Consider the following 18,110-nt stretch of genomic DNA (forward strand, 5'->3'; position numbering starts at 1 on the left):
TATCAAACAAGAGCTCTCTTTAGAAAAAAATATGTTTCATTTGATTCATGTTTTTCAGAAGATATTCCACATTATGTACTTAAACTTCATGGGTGCCAATAATGGTGAGCAGGACTGTATCTCCTCTGAGGTCTGTCTGTCAGGTAGTCCATATTCTAGGAGGTTGTGGCGGTGTCTCCTGGAGCTTCTCTCACAGCAGCATAGGCTGAATTGTGTTAAAGGTACACTCAACAACTCAACACCAATCTCTAGGTAGTAGGCAGCAGGTCCAGGGAGGTGGACACCTGGGGTGAAAGATGAGCCAGATGTTCAGCAGGTCCTTCAGGTCAATGGCGATTGAGGGCTTGTTATTGGGGTAGCATCTGACTGTCTTGGTGGGTATGATGTTGTCAACACAGAGGTAAATATTCTCTGTTAAGCAGTCAATCATGGAGTTGATGTTATCTCCATGGGGTTCACAGTGTACTCTTATGAACAAAATGCACAACAAAAAAATATTTGAATGGTTTTGACACATTCAAACATAATTTTGGGCCAATTTAGACAGCCCTGTGGTGAACTAAAAATTGACAGACCGGTAGACAGGTTGATAGTTTGCCCAGTAAATACATTGAACTCTTCAGTTATCACAGCTATGTCTAATAATAAGTTTTTGTTGTATGGGTACATTGACTTTTAGTGTTTTATGCACATTGTGCTGTATGGTGTAGTACACCGGTTTTAAACTCTTTAAATACGAAAGCAGTTACTAAACAATAAAAGAGAGTGATCAGTAAACTGGATTAAATTTCAGATGGTATTATAGTAGATATATTTTATTTAGAATTTATATTTCAAAGCTGATTATATTTTACAAGTAAACATTTGTGATCTTAACTCTTTGACTCAAGGAGATGACCTGATGCCTGACTCGGGCTCCTGCAGCTCTGAGCACCTAAAGGACAGTGATGCCTTCTCCCCCATTCTGCCACCCTCCAGCTCTGGTTGCCCTTCCACTCCCCTGCAGCCCACCAGCACCCATGGCCGCTCCATCTCCATATCAGTGGTACCTTGTTCAAATGACCTGAAACCGTATATATCATCTGAAGAAATGACTGACACCTTCTACCAGGAGCCAAGGACCCCCCCAGCTACCCAAGCTTCAAAGACACGCACAGACAAGCCCTCCCTCACACCTCCGCTGCCTTCCCGCAAACTGCTGCAGTTCCTGCCCAACATTGCACTGACAAGAAGCAAGAGTCATGAGTCACAGCTGGCCAACCGCATTGAGGAGCCGGCTACACTCAAGTGAGTTTTTGAATTAATACTACAGTCATGTCTCCTTACAATTTAGCTGCTAAATATCAAATAGGAAAAAAACTATTGAAGCATAAGTCATCATATTCAGGTGTAGCCTCAGCCATTTTATATATCATAACATTAAAAATAATATAGTATCACTGCTTAATCAAGAGGTGCATTGCAAGGGGAAATGTCATTCAATTTTTTTCAATTTTATTTGTATAGCGCCAAATCACAACAGAAGTTGTCTCAGGACACTTTCCATATAGAGCTGGTACAGACCAAGCTCTTTTATCTACAAAGAAACCAACAATTCCCCCATGAGCAAGCACTTGGCGACAGTGGCGAGGAAAAACTTCCTTTTAACAGGCAGAAACTTCGAGCAGAACCAGACTCTGGGTGGGCGGCCATCTGCCTCGACCGGTTGGGTGAGAGAGGAAGAGCAATCCATTTATTATAGATGTACTTACTTCAAGAAACTGACTATTAGAGACAGAGAGCTGCCACATTGTCACATGGTTCATGTAGCTCTCAACGGTTCCAAACAAATCTGCACTGTTAACCCTTCTGCAAGGTTTCAAGCGGAATTGATTGATTGATTATGTGCAGCAATTTTCAATAAATGTATATATATATATATATATTTTCAATAAATATATTCATGTACAATATGCATTGATTACATGTTAAAGCTCCACCTTCACCAGCTGCAACATTAAAATAATGTATGTATTAATACATCAATAATTCTAATTCATTACTATATACATTATTCTGAAACCTTTCTGCATAATGAGTGCTTTTACTTTATGTACTTTAAGTATATTTTGATGGTAGGTTTTTTGTATTAGGATGTACAAGGGTTCAGACATTGTGGACATAGGGTACATTCCTCACCATCAGCAATCAGGGGGTACTTTGAACATTCAAGGTATCCCCTAAGTAGCAGCATACATGTGCTTCTTTCAGAGAAAGCTGGAATGACCAGTATGAGAGCTTTCTGTCATTTCTGAGACACTCTCACAAGTCTACAAGCCATGTTTTGGTGACATTTTTGACCGATTTCAGTAACGGAGCCATGAACATGAGGAGTGGTGTTGTGTAGCTGAAGTCCATCACTGTATTCTATGGAACAACTGTAAAAATATGACTTCAGCTTTGTGGCCATGCACAAGTAGCTGGCCTAAGAGACAGGTTTGCGTGCAAGGGAGAGTGAATACAATTACTATCTGCAGTTATATTATCTTTTTACTGTGATCGCCCATATATACGCTACCCATGATATCTAGTTGAGCTAGCTACTTTGGATGTAACAATATCAAAAACTCATCACTCATAGGATATTACCTTGATATTTAGGCCATGATATGATATCCATCCATCCATTCATTGGATGTTCCTGACTATCCCTTTTCGGGGTTGCGGGGGGGCTGGAGCCTATCCCAGCTGTCAACGGGCGAGAGGTGGGGTACACCCTGAACCAGTTGCCAGCCAATCGCAACATATACAGACATAAAACCATTCATGCTCACACTCACACCTAAGGACAATTTTAGAGTTGCCAATTAACCTAATGAGCATGTTGTTTGGTCTGTGGGAGGAAGCCTCACTCGATCAAGCAGACAGCTGGAGTGGACTACATTCAAACCCACAAGTGAAGTGAGGTTTAAAGTGTGTGTGCAAAACACTCAGCTGTGTTGAGTCCAGTGTGAGGCTGGAAAAGGGGCCACGCCTGTGGGACAATCTCTGTGTAGCTTGTGAAGTCTACCCAGTGGTTACTGAGATGCACTCTGCTTCTCTGTTTCTCCGAAACTGCTCTCATTAAAATAACCAATGACCTCCTCATGGCAGCTGATTCCAGTCTACTCACTATCCTCATCCTCCTTGATCTGAGTGCGGCCTTTGACACTATTTCCCACACTATCCTCCTCAATAGACCTTTGACTGGTTTCGTTCTTATCTCTCAGGCCGCACTCAGTTCATACAACTCAAAACTTTCAAATCCCAAACCTCCCCTGTCACTTCTGGTGTGCCCCAGGGCTCTGTCCTGGGGCCCCTTCTCTTCATTACCTACCTCCTTCCCCTTGGCAGCATTTTCTGTAAATTTGATGTCCTCTTCCACTGCTTCGCAGATGACACCCAGCTCTACCTCTCCACCAAACCCAACTCCTCACTCCCACCTTCTGCTCTCATCAACTGCCTATCTGAAATAAAATCCTGGTTCACCTCAAACTTTCTAAAATTAAACGGTGACAAAACTGAAGTCCTCCTCATCGGCACTAAGTCCACACTGTCTAAGTCTGCCAGCTTCTCCCTTACAATCGACAGCTCCTCAGTCTCCCCCTCCCCTCAGGTAAAGAGGGGTGTCATCCTCGATAGCTCACTTTCATTTCAATCTCACATTAATAACATTTCCCAGTCTGCATATTTCCATCTACGCAACATTAATCGTCTCCGTCCCTCCCTCACCCCCCGTACTACTTCTATCCTCGCCCACAGCCTCGTCACCACCTCGATTACTGTAATTCTCTCCTCTTTGGTCTTCCTCACAAATCCCTCCATTTAGGTGGCAGGGTGGAACAAGTGGTAACACTGTCGCCTCACAGCTAGAAGGTCCCAGTTCGAATCCCGCTGTGGGCGCTAGGTGGCGTGTCCTCCACCATGCCTTCAGTGCCTGCTGCTCGAGGAAAAAGGGCCTTTCTTTGTGGAGTTTGCATGTTCTCCCCATGCTCACCTGGGGTATCCTCCATAAACATACCCCCACTAAAAACATGCAAGAAGATCACCACCTGACCAATGGTGACGAAAGGAACCGGGTCTGGCAGCCCACCGCTCCTGGTCTGCCGTGGAGGAAGGACTTTCCAGGATGTGCAAATTTCACTAAGCATGGCATGTGTGCAGTCTCCCTCCTGTAACATGTGTGCTGTGATCAATAAAGTAAAAATCTTAATCTTAATCTCTATAAACTCCAACTTGTACAGAACTCAGCTGCTCACATCATCACCTAAACCCCCTCTTTTCACTCTTTTCACCACATCACCCTCGTCCTTCTGCAACTTCATTGGCTCGTGGTCAAATTCAGAATCAAATTCAAAATCCTCCTGTGTGCATTCAAAGCCATCCACAACCTCGCCCCTCCGTATCTGTCAGATCTCCTCCATGTCGCCACCCCCTTCCGCTCCTTCAGGTCCTCCTCCTCCATCCACGTTACTGTGCTCTCTGCCCACCTCAGCACCATAAGGAGCCGAGCTTTCAGCCACTCTGCTCCCCAACTCTGGAACTCTTTGCCACCGGACATCCATAACATCGACTCTCTTCCTCACTTCAAATTCAGACTTAAAACCCACCTGTTCAAGAAAGCATACTCCCTCTGATTGCACTGCCCAATTTTATAGCTCTTATCTGTGTATAGCTGTTGGTGTTTTACTGCACTTGCTTCATCTTTGTAAAGTGTCCTTTAGTGTCTAGAAAGGCGCTTTTAAATAAAATGTATTATTATTATTATTATTATTATTATTATTATTATTATTATTATTATTAAAGTGTGGCCTTGGTTGAACTGTATACCTTGGCTCCAGCATGTTTACTGACCTCTAAAATCCATTGTTCTTTTGTTGTGATTTGAACCGAAAACAAACTTTGTATGCCACCCGAACAACAATAACTGTACTTACCTTGATGTGAGTTAGTGTCTTTTAATAAACATTGACTAAAGCTGACAAATACAACACCACCATTGACTAGATTCATTGGAGGTCATCTAATCCATTAAAATGTCTAAAATGCAGTAATTTCATCAACTTTCCAGCAAGCATGCTTGGGAAAGACTCAAAATGAATGGGGATGAGTGCTGGTACTCCTCCATGTTTGAAACTATCCATTGCCCCACAGAATGTTACTTTATGGGAGTGTCGCAACTCTATTTTTCTAAGGTGCTGACCACAGCCATGCTAAACAGTTGTGTGTAATGACAGCTGTTCTGATGCTGTTGGAGAACACCACTGATGCAGCACCATTGGGTAAATTCCCCTTTTCTTATTTTCCATTCTTCTCATTGACAGGTCTAATGAGTAGTGGAACAGGCAAAAGTACCAATACACAAAGGTGTTTAAGAGTGTTTCTACATCTGTTTCTTTTCAAATCGTTATTCTGAATGTATTCATTTAACTATACTGCAGAGTAATCAGTGTCACATAATGTGAAGACACAGCGTCATAGGAGGATATGGACCATACTAGTTGTTTATTGTTCTCTTTTCTGGCAGGACCTGTAGGAAGAACAAAGTGTTGGCTGCTATTCATATAAACGGCTGTGGGAACAGTCTTGAGGACTCAGCATTGCAGTCACCGCTGCTGTCTGCTCGAACACCAGGCCCTGTCCCAGCCTCAGCCCCATACATGACGCCTGCCAACCCCACCCTGCTGGACAGTGAGTCCCTATAACAGATACTGTCTTTTAGTGCTTCTGTGATTCTGATTCATCCATTGTTTCTTTTATGTTTTTTACATGCAACATCCTAATGTTCTTCTCAGATGTGACAATGCACAGGAGTTCCCCTCAGACACTGAGGAGAGACATTGGCCTGGCTGTAACACACAGGTCAGTTACCATCACCCCTATTAACTATCAATCTTGTCTAGAATAAAAGACTTTAGGAAAACAAGACAGTTGCTATACATCATGCTGTGGACATTGTGGTTGATGTGTTACATTATTTTTAGTGTATATGGGCTTTGTGTGAAAGGTTACACTTGAGTTGTTGTCATGGTCTTTTTTTCTTTTGTCTTGACATTTTATGATGCTGAATTGTTGGGGAGAGTTAATAGCTATTCCCAGTCTGCGTAATAGCTGCACGCGCTCTACCATCATGCTCAGGACAAACCTTATTTTCGTAGCTTCATTTAGCTATTCAAGAATTGCGAAATCATCAGTATGTTGTTTGTTCTGTCCTGGGTTGTGTTAAACATCACAACTTACATCGTCCCTGAGTGGGCCTTTAGACTTTCACTCATGTGAAGTATGCTACTTTGAGATTACTTTGTTGCTGTCACTGAATGTAGGGTCAAACTACAACTCAACCAAAAAGATGGACAAACTGGTTTTAGGTGAACTCACTCTCCCTCAGATTTCTGGTCTTCTTTACTTGTTAACTTTACTTATTAGACTCATTAATTTGCATCAAATGTTAGAAGATAGTGTCATTATAATTTTTTTTTTGTTCTTTCTTTTGTTGTCCTTTGTAGGTTTTCAACCAAGTCCTGGCTCTCCCAGATGTGCCAAGTGTGTCGCAAGAGCATGATGTTTGGTGTCAAGTGCAAACACTGCAAGTAAGAGAATATTAATATAACCTCTCTCACTCTGTTTGTTCGAGTTTAGTAGCTCTTGTTATGGTCTTATTAGGGTACATCATATCCATTTGTTCACAGGTTAAAGTGCCACAACAAGTGTACCAAAGATGCTCCCTCATGTCGGATATCCTTTCTAACATGTAAGCAACACAAACAGCACTTTTACTACTTTAGCTTTATTGGTGTTCAATTCTAATGCACATCTGAATATTCCTGACACACCGTCACTCACAAATCAAATTCAAAATTTTTAATGGTTTACTGTAATATGGGCATTTTTGCCTTTACTACAACAGGGACAGTACAGAAGAGATGAGAAATGACATGCAACTGGAACTAGGGATGATGTGATTGCATGGTCAACCTGGTTCCACCTGGTTACAGAGAGAATGGGTGCTTCTTTGCCCCAAGCCCCACCAATGAAATGGTGCTGTTAAGCTTATCCAGTAGATGCCTGATGTTTGGGCCCTGACAATTGGATTTGCATGCAACTTTGTCTCTTCCTCTGGACACAGTCTTTCATATCATTTTATCAGAAACTGTCAGTAGGTGTTGATGGGGGATTTAAATTAAACTTTGAATTAAAAGCTGTAAATTCCAACACCTGACCATGTTATTGCAGATTGATAGGTTAAAAAAAATGCCATTCTTGAACCAAGCTTTTTATCATTATATTCAGATTATGTTACCTCAAGCATTAGCAGCTGCTGATTCAAATCATCTACATGTAGGGGTGCTACTTTTTAGTATAGAATTCCCTCTTTGTTTTTCCATGGATAGTGTTTCTGTGCTGAGCTGTGATGGTGACACAGTATTACAAAAATGTACTAAAAAGAGAGCAATTTTAGAACATTTTTACACTTTCTGTGTAACTCACATTAGCTGTATATACACTCTGGAACGTAGTTCCACTCTACAAAATGTAGACTGTGCGACTCTCCCATCACTAACAGTTGAAGCGCATTAGAAAGGGATCTTTTAACTTCAGTGTAACCAGAGAGAATGATTACATCCAGCAAAACCTGTTTCAGTGCACAAATGAGCATCTGTCTATTGTTTTAAGATAGACGTGAAAAATTGTTCTATTTCAGTATTTAGTTCGATGTAAAATTAGCTAATGTTTTAATCTCACTTGTAGTGCCAAGGATGCGCAGGGCAGAATCAGTGCCATCAGATATCAATAATAGGATTGATCACACAGCAGAAGTCCCACTGCAGTTTGGCACTTTACCAAAGGCAATAACTAAAAGGGTAAGTACAGGTTACTTTTCTTATAATATGTTTTGAAGTCTGTTTTGGTCTGTTGTTGTGGTTTTCATTCTCAAGATAACTGTTTTGGTAAAAATTAAAAATGTAAAACATGTAGATGTAGAGTTTCAATGTGCAAGAAATAAATGGTGTCAGTGGAAGGTACTTACTATTAAGATTAAGATTAAGATTTACTTTATTGATCACTGCACACACATGCTACAGGGAGGAGACTGCACACACGCCATGCTTCATGAAATTTGTAGCCGTTTCTCAATACCAAGTACGCCAAGTTCGGACTTACGAACTTGGCAGTTCGGACTTAGCAAGTTCGACTTGGGAGTACAGTCTCTCCAGGACGGGAGGACACAGGACCGTCATTCTGCAATTGGGACAGCAGCATACTTGATGACGTTAGCAGGACGACACATCTCCGAAAACTTTGGAGCAAATTTTAAACTACACACTATCGTGATGAATCGACATCCACTTTCTCACATAAAATAATCTTAAAACCACATTCCGTACTACTAAAACGCAGTATTTCAAAACTTGTAACTTATAGTTGTGAGTCCTCTCCTCCGCCATCGTTGCTATGAAATGCATTCTGGGATACGTGGTTGCCCCAAGTCCGCACAAGTCACCATCCGATGCATCCTCGATAAAGTGGGAGGGGCAAGAACACATCCGGGTATTTGAGTGTACTTGTCGAGATGCAGACTTTTGAATTGGAACAGTACTTGGACTCAGAGTGATGACGTTTCTCAAGTACACGAGAACACAAGTACAGAGAAGAATGCATATTGAGAAACGGCCATTTTCTCCGCATTTAACCCATCCTGGTAAGTCTTCCTCCACAGACCGTCACCATTGGTCAGGTGGTGATCTTCTTGCATGTTTTTAGTGGGGGGTTTTTTTTGGAGGATACCCCAGGTGAACAGGGGGAGAACATGCAAACTCCGCACAGAAAGGCCCCTTTTCCTTGAGTAGCAGGCACCGAGTGCATGGTGGAGGGCGCGCCCCCAGCGCACACAGCGAGAATCAAACCCAGGACCTTCTAGCTGTGAGACGACATTATAATGATAGAATTGTGTGTGTGTGTGTGTGTGTGTGTGTGTGTGTGTGTGTGTGTGTGTGTGCGCGCGCGCGCGTGTGTGTGTTTGTCTGGGTGGGTGTCTTAGGAGGAGCCCAATTTAAACCACATGGACTCCAGCAGTAACCCATCATCAGCCACCTCCTCTGCACCTTCCTCCCCAGCACATTTACAGCAAAGTAACCCCCCGAATTTCAGTGCCACCCCCAAACCCAACCCATCACCACAGGGTTCCCGGGACAACCGCTTCCACTTCCCAGGTCAACACCCTGTCACTGGTATCACTCACATACACAAAAGCCTTGTGTAATATAAGCAGATTACCAACAGTACAGGTACTACAGGTTTCATTGATATAAACATCTCAATATAATGACAAATAGTTCAATAGCAGCACAAACTTCAGGCTGAAAAGAGAAGTTTTCAGAAATATTGACTCTGAACACCATTTTTGGAAAACTCAGTTTTAGTCCATAAGGAGGGCATTTTTAAAGTTGCAGTTTATTGGACTCTTTTTAGATGCCCACATAGTTTTAATCTGAGCAATACTAATTTGCTGGGGTACCTCTTTAAATCTCTTAATTAAAAGGCTATTAGAGTTGTTAGATAGGTAAGCACATTATTTATAGGGGTCTAATATATGGCAGATTGAGAGCTTGAGACATAAAACCATTTTGCATCCTCTGTTCTGAATTCATAAAGTAATATGTTTTTATATTTATTAGTATTTATATAGCTTTTTCAATTATGAGAATTACTCTGGTAGTATTGCACTGTTCTGAAGTTATATTTTCCAACAGATGTTCCTGCTCCCACATATACTGCTGTTCAACATTCTGGCAGCTACCATGAGCCTTGGTAAGAGACAGCAGAGACGGTTCCATGTTGGCTGATCTTAGCTTTTCACATTTCATATGCGCTGGCTGATAAGCAATAAGAAATGTCTGCACAGACAAATCATATGTTTGAGGCCATGTAGAAACAATCTCCATCACATAGTCCGTCCACTAGAGAGCATTGATGAGTTTATTTTTACACTGTGAAAAGTGCAAATTTAAACAACCCTCATTATATTTGTTTATGTTATCTAATGATGTTAAAAAGGACATATCAGTCAATATATAGTATAATATTAATTGATAGTCCTTTTAACTCTTAAATATCTATATCAAAAATCTAGTATAGATCACGGTGTAATGTATGTAGCATTTACAGTATATAAATGATCATACTGTATATAGTAATCGCTCAAACATATGTGTAACTGCCTCAAAAATCATGTGTGTGAGTGTTAGGCTAATATGTATATCAGCACAATAACCGTTATATAATCTTGTTGGTTGCTAATTTTTGTGATTTTTTTCCCCCAGTGAGTCACAGATGGCTGTTGCTGAGACACAGCTAATATCAGCAGATCAAGAGGGGGTGAGTGCTAGCAGTTACATACAGTGAGTTTCATCACCAAACAAAGTTGAAAACAGTGTTAACTGCTTGTTTTGTCATGAAATCTTGTCTGCCTGTCTTATGCTATGTTAACACGTAGCAGGATGTTTTGGAAAAAGGATATTTTAGCCCCTCCATTTTCAAAAATAACATCGTGCACACAACATCATTTTCAAAAATGTTGTTGTTTACATGAATACAGATAAATACGCCATCGAGCACAATTATAACTACGCCAAACCTATGGGCGCAAGTGTAAACACAGGTCACTCACATGACTTTAAGTATTTTCAGTTGCATGTTGTGAACCTAAAACGCTGTTTAACCCTGTTTACACGCCAACACATAGCTGGTGTTGTAAACGAGAGGCCAAACCGTGTGAAAATATATGCGTTTTCCCTAAGTGTAAACATAGCATTATTCATGGAGATTGTGTGCTTTTTGGATCACTGACATATTTTGTCATCAGTCGAAGTTGGAAGAACTCTTAAATGTGTTTCTGAATGATTTGATTACCAGCTGATAAAGGGGGAAACTGTCTTTGCCAATGCTACCCAACAGTTCCACAAACATCCTGTTTCATTCAAGCCTTTTAGTACAGTATTCCAGAAAGGCTTAGGAACAAAAAAGGCAGACAATTAAAAAAAAAAAAAAACATGCATTGAACATTTTCTACTTCTTTTTGTAATATCTTTTTTGTAGAATTGACTGATTCAGGCACAATGCTGGGAGGGAGGCAGTGTATGAGGCAGTGGCATGGTACCAAAACCCAGTATTAAACAGGCTCCAGGGATAAATGATTAAAAATTGTAACATCAGTATTGATAAGCTCTGACGTTACGAGTTCTTTTATCTGTACTTTTTAACATTTTGGTATAATTTTTTATCATGCTACAGCATCTCTTCTTTTGTCTATGTCGGGGTTAAGCTCCTCCAACAATGCTTGTGAGGTAGAAGCTAATACTTAATCAATACACCCGTCCAACAACAAACATGTATAAAAGCAATATTTCAATCTGCTCTATCCACTGTCAATCATCCACCACCTCTGTAGGGCATAGCACGCTAGCTTGGATAACAACAAATTGTTACAAATAAGCTAAAACGAAAGTTGTCCGTATGCAGTCTGTTTAGCTTAGTGTGCCACATGTCTGAAAATTTTACAAATTCTTGTAAACTTACCTGCTCACTGAGACAGCAGAGGGAGAACAGACAGGAGGAATGACTGACTACTGACTGATGGCTGTGTTCTTCATTCTTTCTAAACTTCACTCACCACTGTGATGTCAGGAATATTATTAATTGTATTGACATTTTAGATTTGTTTAAAGTGAAATATTTGATATATGTAATGTTATGTATGTAATGTAAAAATATTATAAAGCAATTATTTCTCAGTGGAAAAGAACTGATAAGAAAGACTGTGACCTAAGAGACTGTGAGGAAATGTACCATATGTTCTCAAAGAACTTGAGATTTCAATTTTAAAAAATAATTATAGATTTTTATTCCGTTAATGTCTTAATTTATTGAAGTGTCAAAGTTAAAAAAGGCTTTGCTGAGTTACCTTATCTGTATTGTTGTCATGTAGGTCTACATTTGGGCCACCAAAAATATGCTTTGGCCACCAAATTTAGGGGCTTAGTGGCATTCGGAGCCAGTGCTTTATAAAAGTTGCATCTAACCCCTGCGGTTGTATTAAATAAAGAATTAAACAAACAAATTCTAGTAGTTGACTGTAAAGACCCATCAGGGGGTCATTGTGCCCCTGCTAATTATGTACCATTGTATGAACTTTAAATAATGCTTTCCAACTTGACTTCTGCTATTCTTATGTTCAAATTGTTCTCATATTGCCCTTCTTTTTAAAATGCTTTGAACTGAGTTCAATCATTAATTAAACATTAATGTGTCCATGTTCACTTCCCTCACTGGTTTCAGGAGGAGGGGACAGAGGAAGAGTACCCAGCTGAGGCTGAGGAAGCAGCTGACCAGTGTAGCAGAAAAAAGAGCACTGAGGAGTGTGATGAGGATGGGCTGGAGGACCTACCTTCTGCCATATATTGTCGTAGGACCGTTGGGCGCTGGAGGAGTCCAGTCTCTCGTAAGGCCAGCCAGACCAGCGTGTACCTGCAGGAGTGGGACATTCCGTATGAGCAACTGCAGCTGGGAGAGCTCATTGGCAAGGTGAAGACAGAGATACAATAGATACACTAAATGTTGGTACGAAAACATAAATTATCATTTGGGTCCAACACACGTTTGACTTTATGGCTGTCTAGGGTCGCTGGGGGAAGGTGCATAAAGGGCGCTGGCATGGTGAGGTGGCCATTCGCCTTGTGGAGATTGACGGCAACAACCAGGATCACCTGAAGCTCTTTAAGAAGGAGGTGATGAACTACCGGCAGACCAGGCACGAGAATGTTGTCCTGTTCATGGGCGCCTGCATGGCTCCTCCCCACCTCGCCATCATCACCAGGTGCAGCTGCAAGACTCGTCACCTAAAATATAAAAGATTTCAATTCTGCTGTTATTCCCTAAATTCCAAATTTGTTTACCACTTGGGATTTTATGTGTTATTCTTTATTATTATTACGTGATGTGTTTTTTGGTGAATATTTAGGTTGTGATATTGATCTGTGAATTTGGTTTTAGTAAGAATATGTACGTATTTTCTCTGCAGTTTCTGTCAAGGTTTGACTCTATACTCTGTTGTAAGAGAAAGAGGTCACATGCTGGACATCAATAAAACCAGACAGATAGCACAGGATATCGTAAAGGTAAGCAACGCTTTCTGATCATTAAAATTTTTCAGCGATATATGTTGGCATATCAATGACAAGAAATTGCTGGACAGAAATGCCAAAGATGTGCTGGATATGTGCAGGATGGAATTTAGTTGAATGCAGAAAAAGTAAGAGAATTGAATATGTTGAGTATGAGCAAGAACACCACGCTTGAAAAATATTGCAATCCAGAATATAGACAACATTTGACTGTATTTGTGCGCATTTATGCAGGTAGTAATAATAAATTCTCTCACTTTTCAACATAACATTCTCCTTTCTTTGAGGTACCACTGACACATTTTTTGTGGATTCCTGATCATTTGTCCTTTAGACAGCCCTGACAAGTATATTTTAATTGTAAAGTGTCTCAGTCAATATATGTGTTGGTCATGATTCTTTGGCACCCAGATTTAAGGGATCCTATCAATATGTTTGCATTATACGCTCATGTTAAAAAATAAACACTGGCCATTAAATCCTTATAAATATTTTTTAATTCTTAAATATCAATACTATACCAATACTAGTATTGGTCTTTAAAGTGTACAATGAAAATATGATGACTTTATTTAGATGAGATTATATATATCCCAGTACGGTAACCTGGTATCTTTATTTCAGCAATTTGATTCTCTTTATTAGAAGAATTTCATTCCTAACCTTTAAATGACATGGATAAGAATGTCAGCTACCACTCATATTCCACTCTTGGTCATAGAAATGCCTTGTGTTCAGCAAATCCATTTCTTTTACAGGGAATGGGTTATCTGCATGCCAAAGGCATCATTCACAAGGATCTGAAGTCGAAGAACGTGTTCTATGACACAAACAAGGTGGTCATTACAGACTTTGGCCTGTTTGGGATGTCTGGAGTGGTACAAGAAGGCAGGTAGGAGTGAAATAAACAGTAAACGGTTAAAAAAAATCTATCTATCTATCTATCTATCTATCTATCTATCTATCTATCTATCTATCTATCTATCTATCTATATGCATATATTGTATGTATTTGCGTGTGTGTGTGTTTATAGAAGAAAGAACATGTTGCGGATACCTCAGGGATGGATCTACTATCTGGCTCCAGAGATTGTCCAAAAAATGAGTCCAGAACTGGATGAGGACCAGCTCCCTTTCTCCAAAGCTGCTGACGTTTATGCATTTGGGTATTGGTTGAAATTTATGCTAAATTTTAAAGTAATGGTTGCATTGACACAATAGCTTATGTTTATGATTTAAAGGTGGAATGAGTCATTCTGGAGAAAGATTGTTGAACCTCATGGTCTGGTAGCTGTCTGTTCTGTGTGTACATTGAAAAAAATACAATCTTTCTACTGAATGACTCACCTCACCTTTAAAGCTTCTTTAAATTTCACAGAGGTTTTTTCCTTGTTTTTTTATGTAACCTGACAAGTTCAGCTCACAAATGTAGCCGGACGTGTTGTCCAACTTTTAGTGCTGACTCTATCCATTTTTGAAACTTTATTTCCATGAGATTCATATATCACTCGGCTTATTTGCTTAGACTGACTTGACCTAGACACGGAATGTAAAAGGTCTAGCATATGAGGAGATTTCACTGTCAAAATAGTTTTTCTGATCTGATTTTTGTGTTTTGTCATTTTCAGCACAATCTGGTATGAGCTGCAGGTCGGAGACTGGCCAATAACCAACCAGCCGGTGGAAGCAGAAATTTGGCTAGTGGGCAGCAATGAGGGCATTAAGAAAGTGCTGGCGGAAGCCAACCTAGGCAAGGAGGTTATGGTGAGTCATTTGCATAGATCTCAAAATAACATGGTTGTGAGAACACTCACTGGTGATTGGGTATGACTTTCTTGAAGAAAGAAGGTCATTTTCCTGTATCTCACTGATGAATGAAAGGTTCACTATTGGCCTATTATAGTACCTCTCTGACCTACTCATTTGATATGAACCTACAGGGACTCCTCTGGCTCAGGCCTCCTAGTTGTTCCAAAGATTAGATCAGAAGCTGATGATGCAGATTGTGTTTTTTGTGGTCATAGCTGCTGGAAGACTTTGCCGGATTGTATATTACATGTGCTTATACATTAACAGTGTTACAAAGGATACTGGAAACGTTACTGTTTTCCTGTGCATTTCGTTAGTTCTTCTTCTTCTTCTTGTTTGTGTTCTGAGGATATCAGATTGTTCTAGTCTAGTTTGTTTATACACCTGCACATTTTACATGTGATATTGTATATGATGGATGTATGCATGTATACATATGCTTTTATGTGAAGCACATTGAATCTTCCCTGGAAATAATAAGGTCGGGACATCATACTACCTAAATTGCGTTAGATCTCTCCGCTGACTCTGAGGCAGTTTAGGTCAGGGTATGCTTGAAACAAACTGGTTGATGCAACATGCTCTTCAAACATGTCTATTGGCAGACATGTTTGTCATTCTTAACAGTGGAGCAAAAACCCTGCTGTCAGAGAGAGGATAATGGCTCAATACATTGGGCTTGTACTCAAAAAGCGACAGAAATTGTTTAGAAAAGTTTAAATCCTGCTTACTTTCACCCTTCTGCACACCTAGGCAATGATTGAATAAAGTGTGCTTATTGGATTGTAGGTTACAGAAAGTTATGAAAATGATTAGACACAGTCCCCCCAGTTACGATGTGGAAAAGTTGAGGTTTGAGATGCTGGCACTAGGGACAGGCTTTGCGTTGGTTTGCCTCCCACCTCCATAACAGAACAACTTAAGTTTCTGCTTCCCCTGAACCAATTTTATGTGGAGTACTGCAAGGTTCCATCTTAGGTCTTTATTTTCACTATATTTGCTTCCTATAGACTCATCTACATCTTTTTCATTTGTTATCCAGACAATAATCAGCTGAACCTTGCACTGAAAGCTGGTTATTAGTGTTGCTTAATTCCCTGCTGAAATGTCTTGAAAAATATTATGTCCTGGATGGCTAAAATCTTTCTGCAGTTTAATGACAAAAAAACTGATGTCCCCACTGCCCTGCAGTCTTCTAGCACCCCAACTAACAGTTTGGTCTTCTCTTGCCATCTTTGACTGTGTTTTAAAATTTGATAACCATCCAATCAACTAATTTTTCAAATTTAGTGTAAAGCTTTTTGCTGTTAACACAAGCTTTGTTAAACCTTAATTAATAATTAGTTTACTGAAACTGTCCTGGGAGCCGACTGGACTCTGTTTGAAGCATCCTGCATTATGTATTAATCCCCCTCCTTCCATCCCAACAGGAGATCTTGTCTGCCTGCTGGTCCTCCGAAGCAGACAACAGGCTGACTTTCCCCCAGCTGGCAGGCATGCTGGAGAGACTCCCCAAACTGAACCGCAGGTTGTCCCACCCTGGACACTTTTAGAAGACAACTGAGCACATATCTTAGAAAGAGAAGGTATATTCGTGGTTCAGGGTGAACCAGCCAACCCACATCATTCACACCCACATTCAAAAATGGAGTTTATGTAAATTTTTCTGTCTGCCACAATCCACATATTCATGTCATGTAAGCAGAAATTAGATAGATCTAATAGTCTAAAATACACCATCAATCAAATGGAAAATGTTGTAAATAGGATTTTGTAAAGAAATGTGAATATAGAGAAACTGTGCTGCTGAGTATCAACTAATTAAATGACCTTGTCAACTGCAGCTACTATTTTGCATTTTGAAAATTCCAGTAAGACATTTTGTACCTACGATGATGTTGTAGTAGTTGCTCCGTTTATGCTCTCTTTCTTTCTCTATTATAGCGTTGCTCACATTTAGCAGTAATATTCTCTCATGTTTCCGAGTTTCACCTCTCCCTCTTTCTCCTCTATCAGTGATTTCCTCTTATCTGTGTCAACTGATCCATCTCTGCCTGTTCTTTTTGTGCCTGATCTCCTCAGTCTCCGTCCCTACATTTTTACCTCTGTTTATGCCTTTGTTTCCCAGTCTCTTTTTGGACACACTTGTTTTCTAACACTCCTGATATCAGTACCCTTACTCCGTTCTCCTGGTGAAGGCTGTGGGATCATCATCATCATTGCCTGACAGAGCTCTGTCCTCAGGGCCTACATGCACACTGTCTATACATGTCCAAATACAGCAGCTGAGAGGCAAAGGTGTTCTGTCTTTATATTTCAATGAGCAAATATTGTAATTTTTTTTTTATTTTTGTATTTGTATTTTTAAAAGAAAAGTTCTTATCTGGCATATTACTGCACATATTCAGCCTGTTTTCACGTGGTGTTAACATGTGATCTGTATCTGCTATTGCTGAGCATTTTTGTGACCATTCTGCCCACATCACCATCAAATATCAATATGCAAGTTATGTAGGCAGAGCTTGTGGGCTAGCAAACGTGTGTGTGTGTGTGTGTGTGTGTGTGTGTGTGTGTGTGTGTGTGTGTGTGTGTGTGTGTCTCATGTGACAGAGGGTTATACCTGAGGCAGGCTACTTTTCAGTAATTTACAAGAAAAGTGTAACACCTATCTGTTACAGATATCATCATTTGAATTAATTGATACCCAGTACACACCAAATACATCATCCAGACAGAGAAAGTTGTTGATGAGTTTACCAGGATGTGCTGATCCAGGAAATTATGTTATATAATTCCTGCTTTAAAACAAAGGGAGCAGGTGTAGGTAACACCGCAGCCAGTAGAGAAGCTTGCAAGCACAAGTGCTACCTCAGCTAATACCATCAGTCATGTGACCCTGGTCTTGCAGTTTGTAGTGGTCGAATATCGCCAGAGCAGGCTGTGGAAGGTTGAAAGCACAATAATTCAGAAAGTTCTGGCACTGTAGTTTAATATACACAAATGAAATGTGTCATGTACTATTCACCATAAATGAAGAGAACAATATTATTTTGGTTCACAAATGTACCGTATAAACAGAGTGATGATGATTAGCAAATCAAT

The 18,110-nt window shown here is 40.2% G+C and overlaps 1 protein-coding gene across 3 annotated transcripts in view; it reads left to right on the plus strand.

The window, feature by feature from the left end:
* Positions 1–17,352, plus strand: part of LOC139336736 (kinase suppressor of Ras 1-like) — a 64,216-nt gene extending 46,864 nt beyond the window's left edge. For 2 of the 3 annotated variants that reach the window (XM_070970941.1, XM_070970940.1), the window contains exons 3-19: positions 891–1,287; positions 5,546–5,709; positions 5,814–5,880; positions 6,525–6,608; positions 6,708–6,769; positions 7,768–7,880; positions 9,059–9,230; positions 9,771–9,828; positions 10,341–10,395; positions 12,355–12,600; positions 12,696–12,892; positions 13,097–13,193; positions 13,958–14,091; positions 14,234–14,365; positions 14,828–14,963; positions 16,439–17,191; positions 17,299–17,352. In XM_070970941.1, the coding sequence (XP_070827042.1) occupies positions 891–1,287; positions 5,546–5,709; positions 5,814–5,880; positions 6,525–6,608; positions 6,708–6,769; positions 7,768–7,880; positions 9,059–9,230; positions 9,771–9,828; positions 10,341–10,395; positions 12,355–12,600; positions 12,696–12,892; positions 13,097–13,193; positions 13,958–14,091; positions 14,234–14,365; positions 14,828–14,963; positions 16,439–16,561 (2,237 nt within the window). In that variant the 3' untranslated portion in view covers positions 16,562–17,191; positions 17,299–17,352. Of the gene's footprint in view, positions 1–890; positions 1,288–5,545; positions 5,710–5,813; positions 5,881–6,524; positions 6,609–6,707; positions 6,770–7,767; positions 7,881–9,058; positions 9,231–9,770; positions 9,829–10,340; positions 10,396–12,354; positions 12,601–12,695; positions 12,893–13,096; positions 13,194–13,957; positions 14,098–14,233; positions 14,366–14,827; positions 14,964–16,438; positions 17,192–17,298 lie in introns of those variants that run through there. The other variant, XM_070970942.1, reaches the window with a different exon arrangement.
* The last annotated feature ends 758 nt before the right edge of the window (positions 17,353–18,110 follow it).

This window comes from Chaetodon trifascialis, chromosome 9, assembly GCF_039877785.1.
Source record: "Chaetodon trifascialis isolate fChaTrf1 chromosome 9, fChaTrf1.hap1, whole genome shotgun sequence".
NCBI lineage: Eukaryota > Metazoa > Chordata > Actinopteri > Chaetodontiformes > Chaetodontidae > Chaetodon > Chaetodon trifascialis.